At 37.0% G+C, this 20,156-nt stretch overlaps 2 protein-coding genes across 3 annotated transcripts; one reads left to right on the forward strand and one right to left on the reverse strand.

Moving 5' to 3' along the window:
• On the forward strand, window positions 446-11,649 carry LOC109824734. Of its 2 annotated transcripts, none has more exons than XM_020391381.1 (8): window positions 446-4,146; window positions 5,529-5,652; window positions 6,192-6,277; window positions 7,013-7,254; window positions 7,622-7,708; window positions 8,948-9,047; window positions 10,567-10,744; window positions 10,902-11,649. In XM_020391381.1, exons 1-8 carry the CDS (start codon window positions 1,225-1,227, stop codon window positions 11,360-11,362), a joined length of 4,200 nt encoding a protein of 1,399 aa, XP_020246970.1. In that variant the 5' UTR covers window positions 446-1,224; the 3' UTR covers window positions 11,363-11,649. The 2 variants fall into 2 exon arrangements, with proteins under 2 accessions (XP_020246970.1, XP_020246971.1); XM_020391382.1 differs by having other exon boundaries at window positions 447-4,077.
• On the reverse strand, window positions 13,359-19,865 carry LOC109824024 (uncharacterized zinc finger protein At4g06634-like). The gene is made up of 6 exons (XM_020390532.1): window positions 19,462-19,865; window positions 19,312-19,370; window positions 17,908-18,107; window positions 17,020-17,109; window positions 16,282-16,425; window positions 13,359-14,113 (listed from the first exon to the last, which is right to left on the reverse strand). The coding sequence occupies exons 1-6, from the start codon at window positions 19,545-19,547 to the stop codon at window positions 13,613-13,615; spliced, it is 1,080 nt and encodes a 359-aa protein (XP_020246121.1). The 5' UTR covers window positions 19,548-19,865; the 3' UTR covers window positions 13,359-13,612.

Genomic DNA, 20,156 nt, shown 5'->3' on the forward strand with positions numbered 1-20,156 from the left:
TATTTTGTGAATTTATTATGTAACAGAAATGTTTTGGTTTTATAATGGCTAAGTTTTATTAACGTGATTAAAAACGTATTAACTGCGGGTTTATGTATAACGGCTGTTTAACCCTATAAAAGGACCAAAACCCGAATAGTTTTACACCGTGTGCAGACATCATTATTTCGACGGAGCACAATTGATGAGTTCGGAGCACGAAAAGGTGCAAAATTCGGGTGGTGGTTTTATTCATGCAAAAGATGATTATGCACTCGATTTCGTCATTGTTACTTACAATGTTAATTAACTTGGAAACTAATAATACGATCTGCTCATTCATTAACAACTATAATCGAGCTTAATTCCCCACACACCAAAATTTCCAAAGCTAGTACTGAATCCAGTAGAAAAGCCCAAATCACAAACTCCCATGGATTCCTTTTTTTTTTCCTTCTGATGCTTGGGTCTCTCATCTCTGTGGACTGAGGAGACTTCACTATCACAACCAACCAAAAAAACAATTGAGAGGATTAAAAACCCACAAAATTCTGCCTTCTCTCTCCCCCTCACTGTATAATACTTGTCTCTTTCTCATCAAAAGATCCGCCATTGTCTCTGGGCGCGTGCAGTGCCATAAAGGCAGCTGCTTGCAACGTGTCAGCGTTCTCAGTGTGCGTTCTCTCTCCTGCTGCCACCATTATTTGGCAAGTTGAAAGGGGCTAGAGAGAGAGAGAGAGAGATTGTAGAGAGAGAAAGAAGGGAATGCTTCAGTGAAGAAGATGAGATGAGATGAGATATCAAGACCCAGGTTTTATCCAGCTGAGTTTCTCTAATCTTCAAGCTTACTGTTGCACTGTTATGGCTTTCATGAATTTCTTGTTTTTGCCTGGCATTTTTGGCTTTTTCTAGGGTTTAAGGCACTGGGTATTTTCCAAGAGTTGTTCTGATGGCAGTCATGCTTTGATCCAAATTTCTCTAGGTGGGGTGGATGTCTTAGGAATTTGAAGAATTGGGTCTTTTTCATTTATCATTAGATGTTGTAGCTATTTTGAGTTTGTTTGATTTCTAAGAGAAAATGATGCTACATTTGCTTCTGATTTAGATGCCATGTTGCTAGCCCTTCCTGAGTTTTTGATGTTTCAGGAGTTTAAAGAACTGGTCTTTTTTTCTTAATTTCATTAAAAGATACGGCTTTTTTCTTCTTTTTTCTTTCGTGGTCGCATGCAAGCGTGAGAGCAAAAAATGTTTCAGAATCAAGGGCCCGTCGAGTCCAAATTCGGGTCACCTAGTGATAGATTTAACAAAATGTTTCTGGGGAAAACAGCTGGAGAAAATCTGGAAGATGGAAAAGTAGTCAGTGAGGAGGAGAGAATGAGAATGTTGTTTGGAAAAGAGGTGGCTCTTTTGGAGAAGGATGAAGTGGAGGGCTCGAAAGTTGAACACCAAATTTCCATGGAGATTCTCTACCAAACCAATTGTGATGATAAACACAGCAACTCTGTGTTATCTGAGGCTTTGAAAGATACAGATGAATTGGAGGGTAATGCTGTAAGTGCGGAGGATATGACGGGCAATTCTTCAGGTGTTTGCCGACAAGTGCCCTGTCGTATAGTTGAAACTCTCGGTCATAGCATAGTATCTAGTCTCCACTTGGCTAGTGTACCAATTAAAATTGATACTCAAACTGACCCCTTGCCAAATCTTGAAGAAATACGAAGATCACTAGTCAATCAAAGAGCCAAAGATTTGAAATATCACGGAAAGATGGATTCTGGTCGCTTACGATCAAATGCATACAATCTTCTTACTGATGTTGGATGGAAAATCAAGACGCACAAAAGGAAAATCTCTGATAATGTTGATTTCATATACACATCACCTGGTGGTGATCGTGTGTACTCTATCTCGAAAGCCTGGGTGATGTGTGGCAAGGGTCTTTATGCAAAGGCACCGGACTCCAGATATGATGAAATCGGAAGAAAATGGTTTAATATCGACGAGTTGTATGTTGACATGATGAATACTCTCGACTTCTTAGAAAAAGAAACTCTCAAGTTGTCTCATCTCCTTCGATGGCAGCTTCTTGATCCCTTCGTAGCTGTTGTATGCATGGACAGGAAAATAACATTTCTTAGAAGAGGAAAGGCTTTGAGGGCAGTAAACAGTTCGGTATCAATTATTAATGGAAGTGAGAACATCATCATGAATACAAAGGGTGCACCATTTTTGGTAACTGACGGCAAATATGAGGTTTCTGAATATTGCAATAAACAAGCTCCCGGTGATGCATATGTACACTGCAGAAGCCTGAAGAGCTTAGCGAGGCATATTGGACAAGGATTTTCTTGTACTAGAAACTCAGAGCATATTAAAGGCAAGGCTTCAGCTACTAAAAAAAGAAATCAAGCATCTAAGAGCGGATTTTCAAATAAATCACAATCTTATGCTCTTAGAGATACAGAAGTGTCTTGTTCAAACAAATTCATAGATTGCACAATTCAGGATAATATGGCTGCTTCTAATCCCAATGAAATTCCTTCAGGAATTCAACCATGTAAATATATGAAAATTGATGAAGGAGGGCTTTCTCAGGATTCTACTATTATAAGGGGCAACAATGTCAGAAAAGTTCTTAATTTTGAAGAAATTGACAAGACTGGGTGCTGTTTAACTCCTGAAGCCAAACCAAAATACTCTAACAACGAACTTCGGCAAGAGGAGTCAAAACAAGAGATTCAGCTGAACACAATTTTATCGGGAGATACTTCTACGTCATTTGTACTGAACCAGACACCTGTGCATTCTCAGCAAGAAGAACAAGTACTGTATCTTTATCCCCTGCAGGAAACCCTGTGCTTTAATACTGCAGATGGCACAGAAGAAGTTAATATGCCACAAGTGACGCAACCTTTTCTCTATCAACCGAGCCTTGCAGGAACCTTTTTTATTTACAGTATAGATAGCAGGAACCTCACAAACAACATGAATTTTTCTCTGCAACATGAAGAGTATCATTCAGGTTCTCATGAATATCGCAGTTTAGATGATAATGTGGCAAGTAGCTCAAAAAAACCTAAAAGTCGCAGACAGAAGAAGTCTAAGAAAATATCAGAAATTGAAGCAATGGAAGCAAAACTATCAGGCAAAAACTACGTAGAGGCCTTTGTTCACGATAGGGTCGCCTATATAGAATTTTCAGCTCCTCACAAAGAGAATATCAAATTGAGGTCATCAAATCTCGAAGATTCTCTCAAAGTACAAAGTGGCAAATATGATGTAACAGAAGCTGTTTCATTGAAGAAGAAACGCAAGAGGCCAGCAAAGTCAGAAACCACAGCAGCCAGAAGAAATAGAAAGGTGAAGGACACTCCGCCTACACCACTAAAGGATGAATCCGGAGTTACCATGTTGAAATTTGATACAGAACAAGAAAATGTAGCAGCACGTGTATTAAATGATAGAGTGATTCAATCTATATCTAATTGTGAGAATAACCCCATTGTAGATGTGGGTCTCGTCAATGGCGAGCCTCTAGCAAATAAATATGATGGTGATGAAATTAATTCCGCTGCCAAATCAGGCTGGTCTAGATGTTATCGAAAGCGTAAAAGCCGTACAAGAGGCTCTAATTATTCTTTACAAACTACTGAAGACGGTGGAAATCAAGTAGCCCTGGAATCAAGAACTATATTATGCTGGTTGATTGAGAGAAAAGTTATTTCTTTAAATGATACCATTGAATACCGTAATTCACTGGATAATGCTGCAGTGAAAAAGGGCCTGATCAGGAGAAATGGAATTCTATGCCTGTGCTGCGACAAGATTTTTTGTGTCTCTGATTTTAAGTTTCATGCTGGCTTTGAGATGCACAAACCATCTTTTAATCTTTTCTTGGATTCAATGAAGACATACACTCTATGTGAGATTGAGGCTTGGTCTGCTGAGTACAAGGCAAGAAAAGGTTCTATGCCGCTGTTGGGAGTTGAGGAGAGGGATCAAAATGATGATGTCTGCACACGGTGTGGAGATGGTGGTGAATTAGTATGCTGTGATGGGTGTCCGTCTTCTTATCATCGAGATTGCTTGCCCTCAGAGGTCTGTAATAAATCATTATTCACTATAACAAGTATGTCTTGGAAGTACCTAGCATTTTTTTCACTGAAGGTATATTGTATAATGTGGGCTAATGTTGTCTTGATATGTCATATTTGTCCACTAATTATCTAATTACTGTGAGATACGATAATCTTGATGCCACCAGGGGTATGATGAACTCATGCGTATTAGAGTACAAAATGTGGGACTACTTAAGAAGATATCATATGATAATTATGTGTTGTAGTTAGTTTATCAGTAGAGTTGCATGCTTAAGAAGTTCAAATTGGCTCCTCTTCTGTAGATGTTACCGATGTTACCGAGGGAATAGCTCTTGAACTTTTGACTTCAAAAGCAGAAGGATATTTCTTTGGAGGTTGCTCCAATCATTAACTTTTATTTCTCGAGATCTCTAGACAACATACATCTGAATGGGGTTTTCTAATTTTGTAATTTCTTATGTGCATGATATTTTTTGACTTTAGCCAATTTAGGTCTCCTAATTTGGAAGGTTGCAAATTTGGAATTTTGATACAACAACAGACTTCAAGATGACATCCCTTTTAATATTTGGTGCAGTGACAATGTTGTCAAATGAAAAATGTAAAAAATGATTGAAACTGGAGTTTCCAATTGTGAGAGGCCATTTGGAATCCATTTAAAGGCTGTAATTTACAATGCAATTTAAGTCCACATACAAGAAAAAGCTATGTAAATTTTAATTTATAATCAAGTCTCCCGAAAGCTGTCTATGTCCTTATACAAGCCTGGAGCAAATTTTGACTGAAATAGCAGAATACACTTAAGCGATTTCTAAAAGAGCAAACAAATAACTGACTTGCCAAATCTCGTTTAAAAAATGAAAGATTGGGGATCCTAATTAGTAATAACAAGTCGCAAAAATTGCAAAGGAAAAAAAGACATGGATTTGACCCTCTTCTTAGTGAGATTTCACGATATATAGGCTTATATCCAGTGAATATATTCTAGCTCTTGTCAAGAACTTTCCAACAATAGTTCATTTCTTTAATGTTGACACTGAAATAGAAAGCTCTGCTGGAGATAACACTGTAATTTCAAATTAAACAAATTAGTCCAGATAGGGCTAGTGCAAAACCTTCTACATCATTTGGAGACTTTAGATTTGAACAGGATAGGTTCATCTTTCTTGTCATTCACCCAACCATTAAAGTTAATAAACTTGGAGGTTATATCTTGTTTCTTCTTCCATGAACCATTCGAGATATATAGATAGCTCAATTTAAGAATACATGTTTTTCATCTTTTGTCATTTAGCAACTGTCTCGCTTCATCTGTGATATCTATGCAAATATATAGTTTGTCAATTGTTAACCCTAATATGCATTGAATTCCAATCTCATATTGTACTCTTAGATGATGTTAGTTGTTAACTTTTATGTATTTTAAGCTAAACCTTCTGTTTTCTCCAGGACCTTCCAGAAGGAAGCTGGTATTGCCCTCATTGTGTTTGCCCTATTTGTCGTGACGTTATCACCGTTATGGAGCCTTCAACTTCTTCGGTTGCCTTCTCATGCTTACAGTGTGAACATAAGTGTAATCTATTTTGCTCCCGGATTTGTTTTATTGCAAGATGTCAACTTTGTCTCCTTCACTAAATATATATAGAACTGGACGTGCATGAGCTTACTAGCTTACCAGTTATGTGCAGTCCATAGTTTGAGGAAAGGACGGGTTATCCTAACATCATATATAAATAGATGTTATTCACGAATCCATCTAAAAGGTCATATTACTAAACCCTTTATTTTGAGGGGTTAAATTTATTTAACCTGTTCCAATGAGGTATCCTAATCCTTTTGTCATTTCCACATTTGGCGGATTCAGATAGACTTCTTGCATTTTTGGCAAACTAAAAACCGGTTAATCCTTATTAACCCCTCACTTAACTTGTTACTAGATAGCTTTTGTGAGCACATGTTAAACAAGCACTAAATAACAACTTTTCATGCTCTTTTATGTCTTCGAAGATGTAATTAGCATCTCTTCAGATACATGATTTACCCTTGTTTTTCATATAACACCTCTTTTTCCTCTTGAATAGCACCTCCAGTTATTTTATTGTGTCATTGCAGATCACCAGACATGCCGAAAGGGGAAGGATTTATCTGAAGAGGAAGTAGGATCAGATTCATGGTTCTGTGGAGAAATTTGTCAGGAGGTATGTTTTTCTTCAGCTTGTTAACATGTTTACATATTGGGTTGATTGCCTATATGAGGAGGGTTCTCAACTTATTGACCCTAAATCATTTTATTAACACATACACCGCCTTACTTGACTAATCGTTGCCCATTTTACTCTCACGGGGCCTGTCTGCGAAAAAAAAGAGTAATTTTCTATCCTCCTTCCCTCCTGAAGCTTCCTTTATTGAATTAAAAGCATTTGTTTGTCTTATTCATGTTAGATGCTTGCTTGGAAATATTTCAGACATAAAACCAAATACGGAGTTGTCAACTGAGTAAAATTAAAGGCTAACCTATCGGGGAAACGCAAAATTCTGACACTTCTAGTTTTAAGAAACTAGCATAGGCACATGAATACTTTCTATTAGCTCCTGATTTCTCCACAGGGTTTGAAAGGCATTTTTATAATTATATTGCTGTATGTTCTCCAGGAAGAATGTGCTATTTTGGGAAAAGTGGTCAAACGTGATGGTTAATGGAAGAAAATTTCAGCTTTTGAATAATTTGTATAATATTATGTTGTCAGCCTGCTTAAAAAATTGTTATATTGCATTTGTTCCCACATATGTGCAATATCATCTTTTTTTCTGTGTACTAGTATGCTTGAAAAGTGATTGATGTTCCTACTTCTAACGAGTATCATCATTATTAGCAATAGTATTCTTTCTTTTCATATAATATATCTTGGTTGTCTGCCTTTTGTTGATATTAGGTTTATATGGGTTTGCAATCTCGCATTGGAGAGATGATTTGTATTGGAGATGGATTCTATCGCACAATCTTGAAATGCAACCATGACGATCAAAAGATTCACTCTGCACAAAAGATTGCACTTATGGCAGAGTGTCATGCAAAATTAGCAGTTGCTCTGACTATTATGGAGGAATGTTTTATGCCAATGATCGACCCAAGGACAGGCATAAACATGATTCCACATATCTTGTACAATTGGGGGTGAGATTCTGTTTTGCTGTTTTACTTTATTATTTTTGTTTAAGATTCTATCATTTTTCCTCTTTTAAGATTCTATCCTTTCTCCTTTTTTATTTAAGATTCTATCTTTTTTCCGCTGAAAACCATCAACTCAAATTCTTTTCTAATGTAGTAAACCAAAGGGGAGTCTTTTAAGTTTTAAATCATTTGATATACATTATTAGCCCATAATACATCAGCTTAACCCTTTGAAGCACTTCAGCTGTGAACATGAACTAATTTTATGCTTAAATGGTTTTCCCCCACTTAGCATGTTATTAATGTAAGTTATCTTTTTCACTGAACTGCCTATCTGATGGGTGGCTTGCAATGCAAATTTGAACTGCAGATTGAACTTTACACGCTTGAACTATCAAGGATTTTACACAGTTGTCTTGGAGAAGGGAGATGAGCTTATCTCTGTAGCATCCATCAGGTACTGCTTATTATCAAAAAGCAAGTAAAAAGTTATAAACGTCATTATTTTATACAAAAATGAAATACGACATGACTATTATCAGGTATTGCTTATTTTGTATGACTATTAGCTGTATTATGCAAAGTTTCAAAAGTTTTGTATGTTTTTCTCTCATTAAGTTTAGCACTGCATCTCTAAGTTCAAACTAAGTAATTGCAGTGTCTGTAGAGGCTTAGAGAGTGGATGACCTTTAAAGTTCCAATGCAAGTGAACGACCTCTAAAATGAGGGGATCTGTAAGCTTCAGAAAGAAAGTTTCAGTTTGTACCCAAATCATACCATGATCATAGTCTATGTATTGATAATTTGAGGCAGAAATTAATGCAAATCCTGCAATCCTGGTATCATAATGATAGAAAATAGGGAATTAAAGAAAACAAACATGTGAATGAAACAAGGTTACTTCTATATTCGCTTTGGACTTCAAAAACATCACTCCACAGTAGATAATTTTAAACAGATGTATGAAAGGAAAAGTTTAATGCTATGTCACAAAGTAAAGCAAATAACCATATCAAAGATTGACAGCGCAAAGGGGCTTTAACCCCTAAATTTAAAATGCTCTTTTAGCAGGTGAATATTTGCATATTCTCTCTAGTAGATGAAGCTTATTATAAACCTATTTTCTTATTAATTGTCCATCTAATCTCTCGTAAGCCTACCTATAGTACTCATTCAGTGGCGGATCCAGAAAAATTCCCCGTCTATTTGCCTAAAAATAAAAATATAATATCATAAAACTATAGTATCTAATGGGAATGTACTTAGTACACTTTATTGTTGGAAATTTAGATAGGCTTACTATTTTCCAATGGGCAAATTCAAATTGTTGCTAATATCTTTAGTGTTTTTAGATAGTTTGGGCCTTGGGGTGCAACTTTAAAAATTCGTGGATGTAGAAGTTGCATGACTTTACATGCAAAGTTATACATATTTAGGGTGCAACTGCACCCCAGGTAGATAGCAGATCCGCCCTTGCCTCATTGCTCCATTTACACAATCCTATCGTGTCCAGTAACTGACTTGCTTCTTGACTTCCATGTTTATACCCTTGAAAATCTATGCCGTGCACATACCCTAAATAATTTTGTATTGATATTATGCAAATATTCAGAATAGTTTAGCGGTAATAATTTAGCAATCCACAATGTCCATGAAGTTCATGCTAATTACCATCTTGCCCTTCTTGTGTGTGCAGGGTACATGGTGTCACAGTGGCAGAAATGCCTCTCATTGCAACTGGTACTGAACATCGACACCAAGGAATGTGCAGGCGCCTTATGAGTGCAATTGAAGAGGTGAGAGTAATTATATCCTTAATTTACTTTTGGTTCTAGTTGAACCTTGTTAGTATTATATTTAAAATTTCATCTATTGAGCACTCCTCATAGCTTCACGTGCATCTGTTTGATGTGTTTATTATTGTAAAAGAGGCATCAAAATCGACATTCATCGCAGTTAAGAAGACATTGATTAAACAGTAGTCGTCTAAAGGTTGATGACTTAGCTTAGTTTTAACTTTAAGCATCTCAATGCACGCGATGCATTCATGACAGAGAATGTGGAGTGACGGAGCCGAATTGTCTAGGGAATGAACGATTTGTTAGATTTTTCCCAAGATTGAGGGCATTTTTGGCATTCTGAAGTGTGGCTCACACAAACCGAACGGGGAGCTTCTCTTAATATGCAATATAAATAGATGAATTTATCTTGAGATATGCATTTATTGGATACTACTCAAAGAAATGAATTTTTCGGGATACATTCTCTTGTGGTGCTTGATAAAAGTAAAGCTCATGTTCTGTTTCACCACTTAAAAAGAAACTACTTCCTATTTTTACTCTTTTTACTTCCATTTTATTTTTCATATTGTGTGTTCTTTTTGTGTGTGTGCGTGTGTATGTTATGTGCACACTCATTCGCCCAATCTAGTATACATTTCTACAGGGGTTTGTGTGCATGTTTGGCTAATTTAGTATTTATTGATCATTGAAAAGGTTTAAAATATTGGGGACTGGATGGGAAAGATACATTTCTATGAGGGGCTGTAAGTATGTGTGGCCAATCTAGTATTCATTGATTAATGGAAAGAGTTATATGTGAGGAGTGGGGTAGAATGATACATTTCTAGTGTAGAAGTGCTTCTGCAGTGATCGTGGAATGCCTATAAAATTTAATAGAAAACTAAATGGGACATACATAACACTAGCAATACTTTATGGATCAGAATGTCATGTGCAAAAATGACTAGAGAAGAAATGAGAATATCATGATGAATGTGTGGATATACACTACGAAGTAAAACAACAAATAAATGTACTCCTAAATGCTGTGTGACGATGGATTGAGCTGGTTTGGTCATGTGCAATAGAAGCCACCTAATGTACAAATTAGAAGAAGTGATAAGATTAAAGTTAATGGATAAAAGAGGACTAGAGTTAGGCTGAAAATAACTTGGTTGGAAAAAAATTAGAAAGGATATGGTAGTGGTTAGGTTTGTGAAGAAGATATCCCTTCATGGAAGGATAGGATTCATGCAGCTGATCCCATCTCTTGTTGCTGTTGCTGTTTTGTAAAAGGTGCCTGTGTTGATGCTTAGTAATATATGCTTTTGTTCCTCTTCCCCGATTATCTTATTGGATTGTACCTTATTTTAGTTAACTAGATTCCAATGTATGTGTGTAGACCTAACTGTTTAACTTCGTATTTGGAGGTTTCTGTTGGAAACTCTCATGGTTGACATGCTTATTGTAGCAGCACTTTTTGATGTTGTTATATTCACATGAACTGATCTTCTTACCTTTGTTTTCAATATAGATGCTAAAATCTCTCAAGGTTGAAATGCTAGTTTTATCGGCAATTCCGGATTTAGCTGATACTTGGGTATCAGGTTTCGGTTTCCAACCTATTGAAGACAGTGAAAAGAGACGGCTTAATAAAATAAGCCTTTTGTCATTTCCTGGAACAGTACTGCTCCAGAAAACTTTGCGCGAAGGTAAATTCAATAAATTCCTCAGGTTCTGATTATTGTCTATATACCTCTCTTTCTATAGATAACTTTCTTCAACCTTGTTTATTGTCACCAAATCCACTTCCGTTTGATTAACATTTACAAGAAATACGTTCCTTCCTGACATCTAGACCTTTTTCAGGTACTGTAACAAAGGAAAATGATTCATTGGAGAGCGAAGATAAAGCGCAAGATTGTGCTGAGTTAGATGAAAGTACTCGTGTCAACAGTGCAGAGCGTTATTCTGAAACTGTTAGAGAACATTTAGAATGTGATAGTGAAATAACTCGTTGCAGCAATGTAGAATCTTGCAATAAAGCAGTAAGAACAGTTGGAACCTCAAACACTTGCGAAATGAAGGAGGCCGCTCCTAGGGAACAAGGTCCTCCCGATTCTCTCTTGTATCAAGCTATAGCCAATGGACTCCCTACTGACAAAAGCCTCAAAGAAACCAATTTACCGATAAAAGAAGACAAAACGCCAAATGCCCATATCGATCACAAGGACAATGCTTCAGATACCCAAGAAAAAGAAAGATCACTCTCTCCTTGCGAAGATAAGGAGGCTGAACGTGTTTGTACTCTTGCTAAGGGAAGACCATGATCAATTGCAACTGGTGTACAGTTTGTATATAAGTAGCTGCTAATATTTTGTTTCTATTCGCAAGCCCTTGGTTACAGTTTTTCCTCGTTCCTGATTGGCTTTTTTAGCCTGCTTCAGGGAGCTTGTTGTACAAAGAACTTAAGCTCTAGGGCAATTTTGTAAAGATGTAGCTTACTAGGACTGGCATGTACTTGAATTTTCGATGATCCAGGCTACTTCAGTAACTGGTATCACGTGATCTTCATGAATGAATTAGTAATGTTATTATTATCATTTCTTTCTGTGTACTTGTGAGAGGGTGAGCGTCACGAATGGAAGACGGATACAGTATCTGCATGTATATGCAACAACCGGACACAAATACAAATACTAAATATATACTGATTTGGGCATTGTTGATGTACTAGTGATTATACAGTCAATATGTGTCTGTGTTTGGATGAGTTTGTTAAGAATTGATGAGAGATCGTTTTCTTTCCCGACTTTATATCTGGTTCTTGAGTTGGGAATCTGAAAAATCTACACATACAGAACTTCGTGAGAGGACGGGGTTTGGTTCCCCGGTTGTACCTCTGACGATCAAGTTAGCTAAAAAACTTGAATTTGGTAAATAAGAACTGTGTGAGTTCTTGTGTGTGCAGTATGATTTATAATTTTAGAGACTTTGGATCAGAATCCAGAAAATCAGGGATCAGATTTTCAGTCCTCTGTACAAACAGAATAGTAGTTGTATTTATACCTATGGTATAATGGTAGATTTGTCACTTCGGCCGACTGCAGGAAGATAGTGGCAAAGTGTGGGTTGGCAACTGCGTCAGCATTTGCTTTACAGGCGTTGGCTGGTAATTGGGGGACGGATCACTTCAACATTAAGTGAGAAGTGAGCAGTGGCAGAGTGGGGGTCCATGTGGTCCAATGAGTCATGAAGACTATCGAGGCTAGAGGCATGATGCGTCTGCCATGCATTAAATGCGATGCCGACACGTTGTCAGAGAGAGAGAGAGAGATCTGATGCGAAAACAGTCCTTTAGCTTCGCCTAGAAGTAACGGCCATCGAGTCATCCTCGTGAGGCATTGAACAAGTGGTCGAGTGAACTCGGACGAGTCGTCTTCGACAATAGTCCACGTGACGAGGCGTTGAACAAGTGGTCTTGGACTTCTCTATTTAAGCCACTAACATTTCTTCGCACTAGTCCATATGAGACTAAAGTGCGGGTGTCACAATCACCCCACCTTACAAAGACGATGTCATCGTCGTCACGACATGATAATTGAGACATCCCAGTGTCGTTGTCATGCGATGTGGACTCTAGATGTGGCTTCTACGGGCTCTAGAGGTGGCTCACACCGTATCCATACGGTGTAGCACTTAGCTCCACACTTCCAGCTAGAAACTGCTTTGATACCATTTGTCACGCTCCGGACCCATGGGCCCGTTGGCGCGTGCAAGCCGTTAGACCCACCGAGAGCAACTTAATGTTGACTAAAGTTCACTGTCAAAATGCTAGCACTAGTTGTTTTGGGCCTTAGGTTTCTCTATTTAAGCCATTAACATTTCTTCACACTTATCCATGTGGGACTAAAATGGGAGTGTCACAGCAATGAATTGCACTTTAGCGAAAATGGGAACACCATTACAGACACATATAATATATTAAAGATATATGGATATTGACAGGGATGTATAAGTTAAACAATTGGGTATGTATCCAAATATATGCATCGATCAAAACAATTGAAATAATCTCCGCCTTGATTTAAGGTTAAGTTTGGAATTTCTTGGATTTATAACAATGTCAATGAGGCAGACATCTCCAAAATTTTGATAAAACTTCCTAGAAAAGCAAACATTCAAAGGAGAACATATGGAATATTCCAACTTTCTTCAGGTGGTAACAGCTGATGTTGCTGAGAGGGTGCGTTTCTTTAAACATGTGAACCTATAAGCTTTAATCCTGTAAGCTGCAAGCGCACTAAAGAGATAGAAGAAACTTACTAGCAGAAAATACCAATAGAACCACTCTATAAACAAGAAATTTGTTAGATTATCAAAGACAATGATAACATTACCTATCATTGCGTCAACCTTATTGTCCCTCAGAAGTCAAATTTACATAAAACAAACCTGAGCTCATTCCTCACACTCAGTTTCCTCTTCTTGAAGGTTCACCTCCCAATACCTCCCCGACTTTGATCCTAAAAAATTCTCCTTTCTAAACCAAATATCAATTACCTCTACAATGCCGGGCCTCAGTCCTCATCCTCAGTTTCTTCATCATCACCATTTACCTCCCGATATCTCCAACTCTCTCCTGCAACATTCTCATTCTCTTCTTCGGTTTCCTCACTATCTTCTTCATATATATCTCTGCTTGGTGGCCACTGCTGCTGCTTGCTAACACTGACACTTGCAGAAGCCAAAGGAGAGCTTTTCTGATATGCTAGTTTTGCTGGTGGCATTTTGTGCTGCAGACTCGGCTTGTTTCTTTTAGAACTCTTGGCAACACCGCCTTTTGCAATATAGACATCTTGATCACTGGCTTCTTCTACTGTATTATGGCCGGGATGTTGATTTTTCAAGTGAAGGTTCAACTTGTATTCGTGAATGTAGTTCTTTCCACAACCTTCGTAAGGACAGACATAAGGGCGATCAGAAGAAGGGGAACTGTAAACTACTGAAGGAGAGGCCTTCACGATATTGTGGGGTTTCTCTGCTGGCGGTGTATGCTTCATCACTTCCACTGCCGGATTCTGAAATAATAGAATTGTACATAAACATCATCTGTCAGATGTTTAAAAAAATATTATGTGCAAGAAGAATATTACGAAAAAGATGATTTTTGGGGACATCCCATGCTTCTGAGGTAAATATGTTTTCATCAAAAAGGTTGCACAATAGTTATACTATAAGCCTTTATAAACTTATGTTCTGAACATCTTAAAATACTTCTGTGTGCAAATTTGTCTATGTGAGTACTTGCAGAAATACTAACAGTTGAAGGAGCCTGCATGATTGATAACTCTAGATATATTTTAAGGAATTGCCCAAAAAAGGACAGCAATATGTATCGGGTTTGGTTTGCCTTTTTATCCGGACAAAGCAGAGGGGTTTAACCATTGTTTTAAATATCCCCGACATGGCCCGATATATCCCCCGATATATCCTTTTACAGGGTTTGCCGCATTGTTTTAAATATCCCCGACATGGCCCGATATATCCCCCGATATATCCTTTTACAGGGTTTGCCGCAACCGATATGGTCTTTAAATATTCATGGCCCGATATATCCCCCGATATATCCTTTTACAGGGTTTGCCGCAACCGATATGGTCTTTAAATATTCATTACCGCTTTCTGGCTATTTGGAGTGATAAATCCCCGATATGGCTGATATACTAGCCGATATGTGGATCAATATATCTTTTTATATAGCTTGTTACAAAATAATATACCGTGTTTGGAATTTTTAGGCAAGATATCAAGATTTTCCCATTATATCAAATGATATTTTGCCCTAAAAAAGCAGATCGAATGTTGCAACGTTGCTTTGCACTTTTGTTTGTTTTAGAAGGTTGATTCCTAAACATATATTATTCATATTTTTTATGCTTAAATTTTATTACATATGTTGAGATTACATTTTAATACATTCTACTATGTATGCAAACATTCATTATGGCATTCTGATATTTACCACATATCCCCGATATTTCCCCGATATCTACTATGTATGCAAACATTCATTATGGCATTCTGATATTTACCACATATCCCCGATATTTCCCCGATATCCGCAATCCGATATGAATTTTGGTCATCCGATATTTCCCCGATATCCGATATTTAAAACCTTGGGTTTAACGAAAACCAGTTTATGCAATCAATGAAAATTAATGCAAATAGGAATAGCTAAAACTTGAGTAAAGGCCAAATTAGTTCCCATGGAAACAGGTAAGTTGGTCCATTTCAAGTTGTTAATATTTTAACCTCCTTACAGTCTTATTTTAGCTATGGGTATGGGTATTTTGGTAACCCTTAATTCGGAAGAGGTTTTTATACTGATCCTCTCCCACTCGGTCTCTGTTTTATTTTATTACTCTTAATTCTCCGCCACGTTTCCCAGCTTGCTTCTTCTCAACTTCTTTAGTTTATTATTATAATTAACAACTTCACATATATACCCATTTCTTCAAAGATTTGAGGAAGCAAAACATCCCAACTATCACTGAACTGAAATTTTGAATCAGGCAGAGCATCAGAATAATCTGAAGAAAACAGACTTTCTCAATTTATTCATCCATCCAATATTTGCCCAGATGTTGGCAACTCAATATAAAACACCTCAACTTCAGATAGCAAAGAGTTCAACAAATGTCCTCAAATTTGAACAGGTTTCATTTAGAAATAGCCTATTGTCTCTAGTTTCTTCTCCACTTAGAANCAACAATAACCCCAGTTAGTCAAATAATTTAATTTATCATAATAGAGCTGGTATGTAAGCATTGCACCTGCTCATTTTTAGCAAACTCCAACTGACAAGATTAATTCAACTTCACCAAACTACTAAATCTAAAGATAAGAGAAAAAACTAACTAGACAAAACTAATATGTGATTAAATTTCACCGAAAACTAAAAACCCAAATAGCAATAAACTAAATGGTAAACCACTAAATCAACTAAAAAATAACAAATCATTGAAATCAGATCTTAACTAAAGGTGAGATAGCATGCACCAACTCCAATTAAATCAACTCTCAGGGGCAAAAAAAAAAAGTGAAAGTAGTTCTTCATCACAGACCTATGTGTTTTATAGCTTATAGATTCCCTCCAAGAATATAATATATTACTACAAAAACAAGTGATATAAAATATGGTTGTGCAATAGTTTCAAAAATCATTATTAAGGAGTAGTATTACCTTTTCATGGTGCATCTTGATGTGACTTTTTAGTTTGCACTCCTGTGTGTACCTTTTGCCACAATCTGCGTAAGGGCAAACATGATAATGCTCTTGGGAATGAATTTTCATATGCGCCCTTAAGTTAAAATCCAAATTGAACGCCTGCATAACAGCATACAGGCAGAAAATCAATTATTTGCAAGACGCAAGATTTCTAATCTAAACAGTACGATATTTAGTGGCACCAATATCAGTGCAAAAGAATTGAACATATATGCAGGAATAGACATTTCAAAAGACAATATAAGCAAATATATGAACTAGCAAAAGCAGAGAGTGAGCAAGTAAAAAGGGTTCACCATTCTTATTTAAAGGGAAAACATTTAAGAATCATTTACCGTTTTGAAAACACAAACAGCAAAGTTTACTAACAAGTGAAGATATTAACAAGTGAAGACAGAAGCAATCTTGAGCTAAAGAATAGTCTCCATTAAACTGAAACTTGAGGAGTGTTTGGCAAGCCGAAAGTTAATTGAAAGTGTGAAAGTCACTTTTTGTTACAAATGTGAAATTGCATTCAAGTCTGTGCAAGTGACATCAAATGTTGGTTTGCAAAACAAATTATTGTTCCATGAAAAGAAATACATGCCTGACACATATATACCCAAAAAAGAAAAAAGAAAAAAAGGGTCCACGAGAAAAAAAAACATGTCTGACAAGATCTCATATTTCACTAGACCAGGGAAAGATATTCACCTTGCCACATCCTTCATGAGGACAAATAAAATTCTTTTCTCCAGTATGAACAACTTGATGCCTCTTCAACTTAGAACTATCTAAAAATTTCTGCAAAGCATCAGAAGAGGCTAGAGATCAATGGATGAAAAGGACAACCTCAAAGTAAAATTGAATGTAACATCAAACACTTTGTATGGTAACCATTAGCAAATGCTCACCCTAATCCTAAGTGATAACAAGTAATTATTAAGTGACAAAATAAGTGAGGAAATGTGTCATGGAAACTATATTATTTGCCAAATTCCAAGTTCAAGCAAGTACCTCGCCCATCAGGTTATGTTATAGAAAGTCTTACACAGGATACATAAAAGATCATGTGTAAGACGGGGCGGGGCGCGCGGGGGGAGGGGGGGTTGTAAGGAAGTGCAAATGAAGAAGAAAGCAAACATGAAGACTCATGTCCAAAGACCTAGCCGAATGCCACCCTACTCACACACTCATTCAGTCTGACAAGAAAACACATAATAGCGGGGGGAAATGACAGAGAAAAGACAAAAGGTACAAAAAGAACGTACGGTTAAAAGTAAATTATACATTTTATTTCTTTATAAATTTCTGAGCAGGAATATACTTTAGTTGGAAATTGATATATAGACCCATTTTCTCATTTAGCAAAACAATTAGATGGACCTTGTCCTCTAGCAATAATAAAAGAGTACGAAAGAATTAGTGTACATGTCTGTAACACAATCTATAGGTTTCAGACTAAAATTATGTTAAACAGAAAGCCTAATAGGTTAAGCTGCATCTCCTATTATTCCCTTTGATCGTTTGTTCAAACTGACTTGGCTCGCAAGTAGATGTTAGGATTCAAAGCAATGGTAGCCATAATTACGCATGAATTACCTTTCCACAGCCAGGAAAAGAGCAAGCATATTGCCTCTCACCATGGATATGAGCATGTTTCCTGTATTGACTTTCATTAGGGAAAGCTTTGTTGCAACCTTCATAGCTGCAGAGGAAGAGAATCTCAGTAGTTGGTTCAGGTTTTGGCTCCTCTGGTTCAGGCTCCTTAAACTTCTCTTTCAGAACTTTTAACATATCCTCTATACACAACACATTGGAGTTTGCATTATTTGGTAAGCAACAAATGGCACAAGATAACTTGAAAAAAATAACGAGCAACTCTTACGAGAACTAATATAACAGACTCGTAAGTAATTACAAAAGCAAAAGGGAATATGAAACCAAAAAAAATCTCTTTCCAAACTTAGTTTCTCTTAAAATCCAAAATTTTAAAGTTTTTGGGAAAAGGTACGCAGTAAAGTTAAGTTTCTCCGAGCATTACTTTGAAATACCACATTTTGGATATAAAATTTCATGTTATTAAGTTAAAGAATTCTAAGTTTTCATGCCTAGTTGTCTAAGGGGCTGTTTGTTTGCTCAAAAAAAGTGAGAAATGGAGGATTTGAAATCTGACAAGTGACAACAGTGCCACATAGGATTTTGATTTCAAGACATTTCCATTCCCCGCATTTGGTTCGCTGTGTGATTGAAAGAAATGAGGGGGTGAAATGGGGTGCCACGTCAGCTTTTGTAGAAAACCCATTTTAGACCAAAATGGGCTGAAATGGGTGAGAAATGTCACTTCAAGCAATTTTTAATTGCTCAAAGCACTGTTGAAACGGCGGCTAGGATTAAAAGGTAATATTTAATTGCTCAAAGAACTATTGAAACGGTGGCTGAAATGATATTTCTTAATTTTTTTTATGTTCAAACAAACCCAAGAAATAGAAATCCTTGTTTTCCAGCCTATGATTTCTATGTGAAACAAACCAAATAAATCAAATGGGGGGAACCCTCTGAAATGTCCAGAAATGGTTTTCAAACACCGTTTTATGTTTTTTTTTGGGAAATGTACCAAACAGACCCTAAAAGAAACGAAACTTACCGGGGTTTTCCATAATAATCTTGACAACGCTTTGATTCAAAAGAATTCATCTTATAATTAAGGAACAATAATTATCTTCCCTCGATAATATAGGATAAAGGTGGATGTAACTTCATCTTTTACTAATCAAGAGAAACAATGAACACTAGTTGATATTCTCGTTCTTTTCCTTCCTCATCAACTACTTTCCCCAGCTACATTGAATTTGTTCGTAGTAAAATGTTCCACATATTAACCCTGCACTATTATATTTTAAATAAAAAAAAGTTGCAACTTATTAAAGAAGATCAATCAAAGCATCAAATTCTACCAAATGATAGTAAACACGGTTCAAGATGAAGACTTCAACTAATAATCACCTCTAACCCACTTCAAAAGATAAACCCTCTTTCCAGTCCCTGCAACCTCCTGCGGAATCCTAAAAACCAAAACACATCCCACAAAAAGATCACAAACCCTCGAAAAAAATCAACCAATCCAAATAAAAACCCATAGAATCGCAGGCTCACCAATCCCTAACCCATCGAACCGCTGGATTCCGCTGCCGAACGAACGATCGCCGCACGAACAGCCCATTGTTCGAGTGATAATCCATCAAAGATTCCAACTTTTTGACCTCGGTTCTTTCAAATTAGGTGTTTTTTTTTCTTTTTTTTTCCCCTCCTCCGCTCAAGAGGATGAAGGAGAGGAGGTTGTTAGGGTTGGGGAGAGGTTAAATAGTGATAAGGGTTGGGATGGACACGTGATGGGGATCTGATCAGCGTGTGGTAATGGCGAGGGTATAAAATTAGGGAGAGCGCATATAAAGAAGGGAAGGTCGCCATGGTCGAATCCTATTTGCCCTCTGCTGCTTTGAGGTTTGCAATGGTTTTCTTGGGATTAATTTCATAAGACCCCCTGAACTTTGGGGATTTCTCAGACCCCGCTAAACTTTCAAATACTCCCACATGGCTCCCTAAAGTAAAGGTGTCGGTAAATCAATGAGCTGCACGATCAAAACACTTGAAGGTTTTGAGAGTTTAAGGGGTTTTAGGAAGACACCCCAAAGTTCAATAGGAGAAGAGGTTGAAGAGGGCTTCAAAAAAAAAGCCTCAAATTTGAGGGGGTTTTGTGAACTTTTCCCTTTATTTATGGCGCCTTCAGATATTAGAGTCTTTGTAGGAGTCTTACAATTTGGTCCTCGATGACCAAAATGCCCCTCAAC

Source organism: Asparagus officinalis, chromosome 9 (assembly GCF_001876935.1).
Source record: "Asparagus officinalis chromosome 9, Aspof.V1, whole genome shotgun sequence".
Lineage (NCBI taxonomy): Eukaryota > Viridiplantae > Streptophyta > Magnoliopsida > Asparagales > Asparagaceae > Asparagus > Asparagus officinalis.

Excerpts from the sequence above, each read along its gene's own strand:
- LOC109824734 (XM_020391381.1), top strand. The coding sequence starts at position 1,225 with ATGTTTCAGAATCAAGGGCCCGTCGAGTCCAAATTCGGGTCACCTAGT. Across the intron at positions 4,147-5,528 it reads TAGCATTTTTTTCACTGAAG|GACCTTCCAGAAGGAAGCTG; the intron begins GTATATTGTATA and ends TGTTTTCTCCAG. Across the intron at positions 9,048-10,566 it reads TTATGAGTGCAATTGAAGAG|ATGCTAAAATCTCTCAAGGT; the intron begins GTGAGAGTAATT and ends TTTTCAATATAG.
- LOC109824024 (XM_020390532.1), bottom strand. The coding sequence starts at position 19,547 with ATGGATTATCACTCGAACAATGGGCTGTTCGTGCGGCGATCGTTCGTT. Across the intron at positions 19,371-19,461 it reads GTTCGATGGGTTAGGGATTG|GATTCCGCAGGAGGTTGCAG; the intron begins GTGAGCCTGCGA and ends TTTGGTTTTTAG. Across the intron at positions 18,108-19,311 it reads TCTTTTGAAGTGGGTTAGAG|AGGATATGTTAAAAGTTCTG; the intron begins GTGATTATTAGT and ends TGTTGTGTATAG.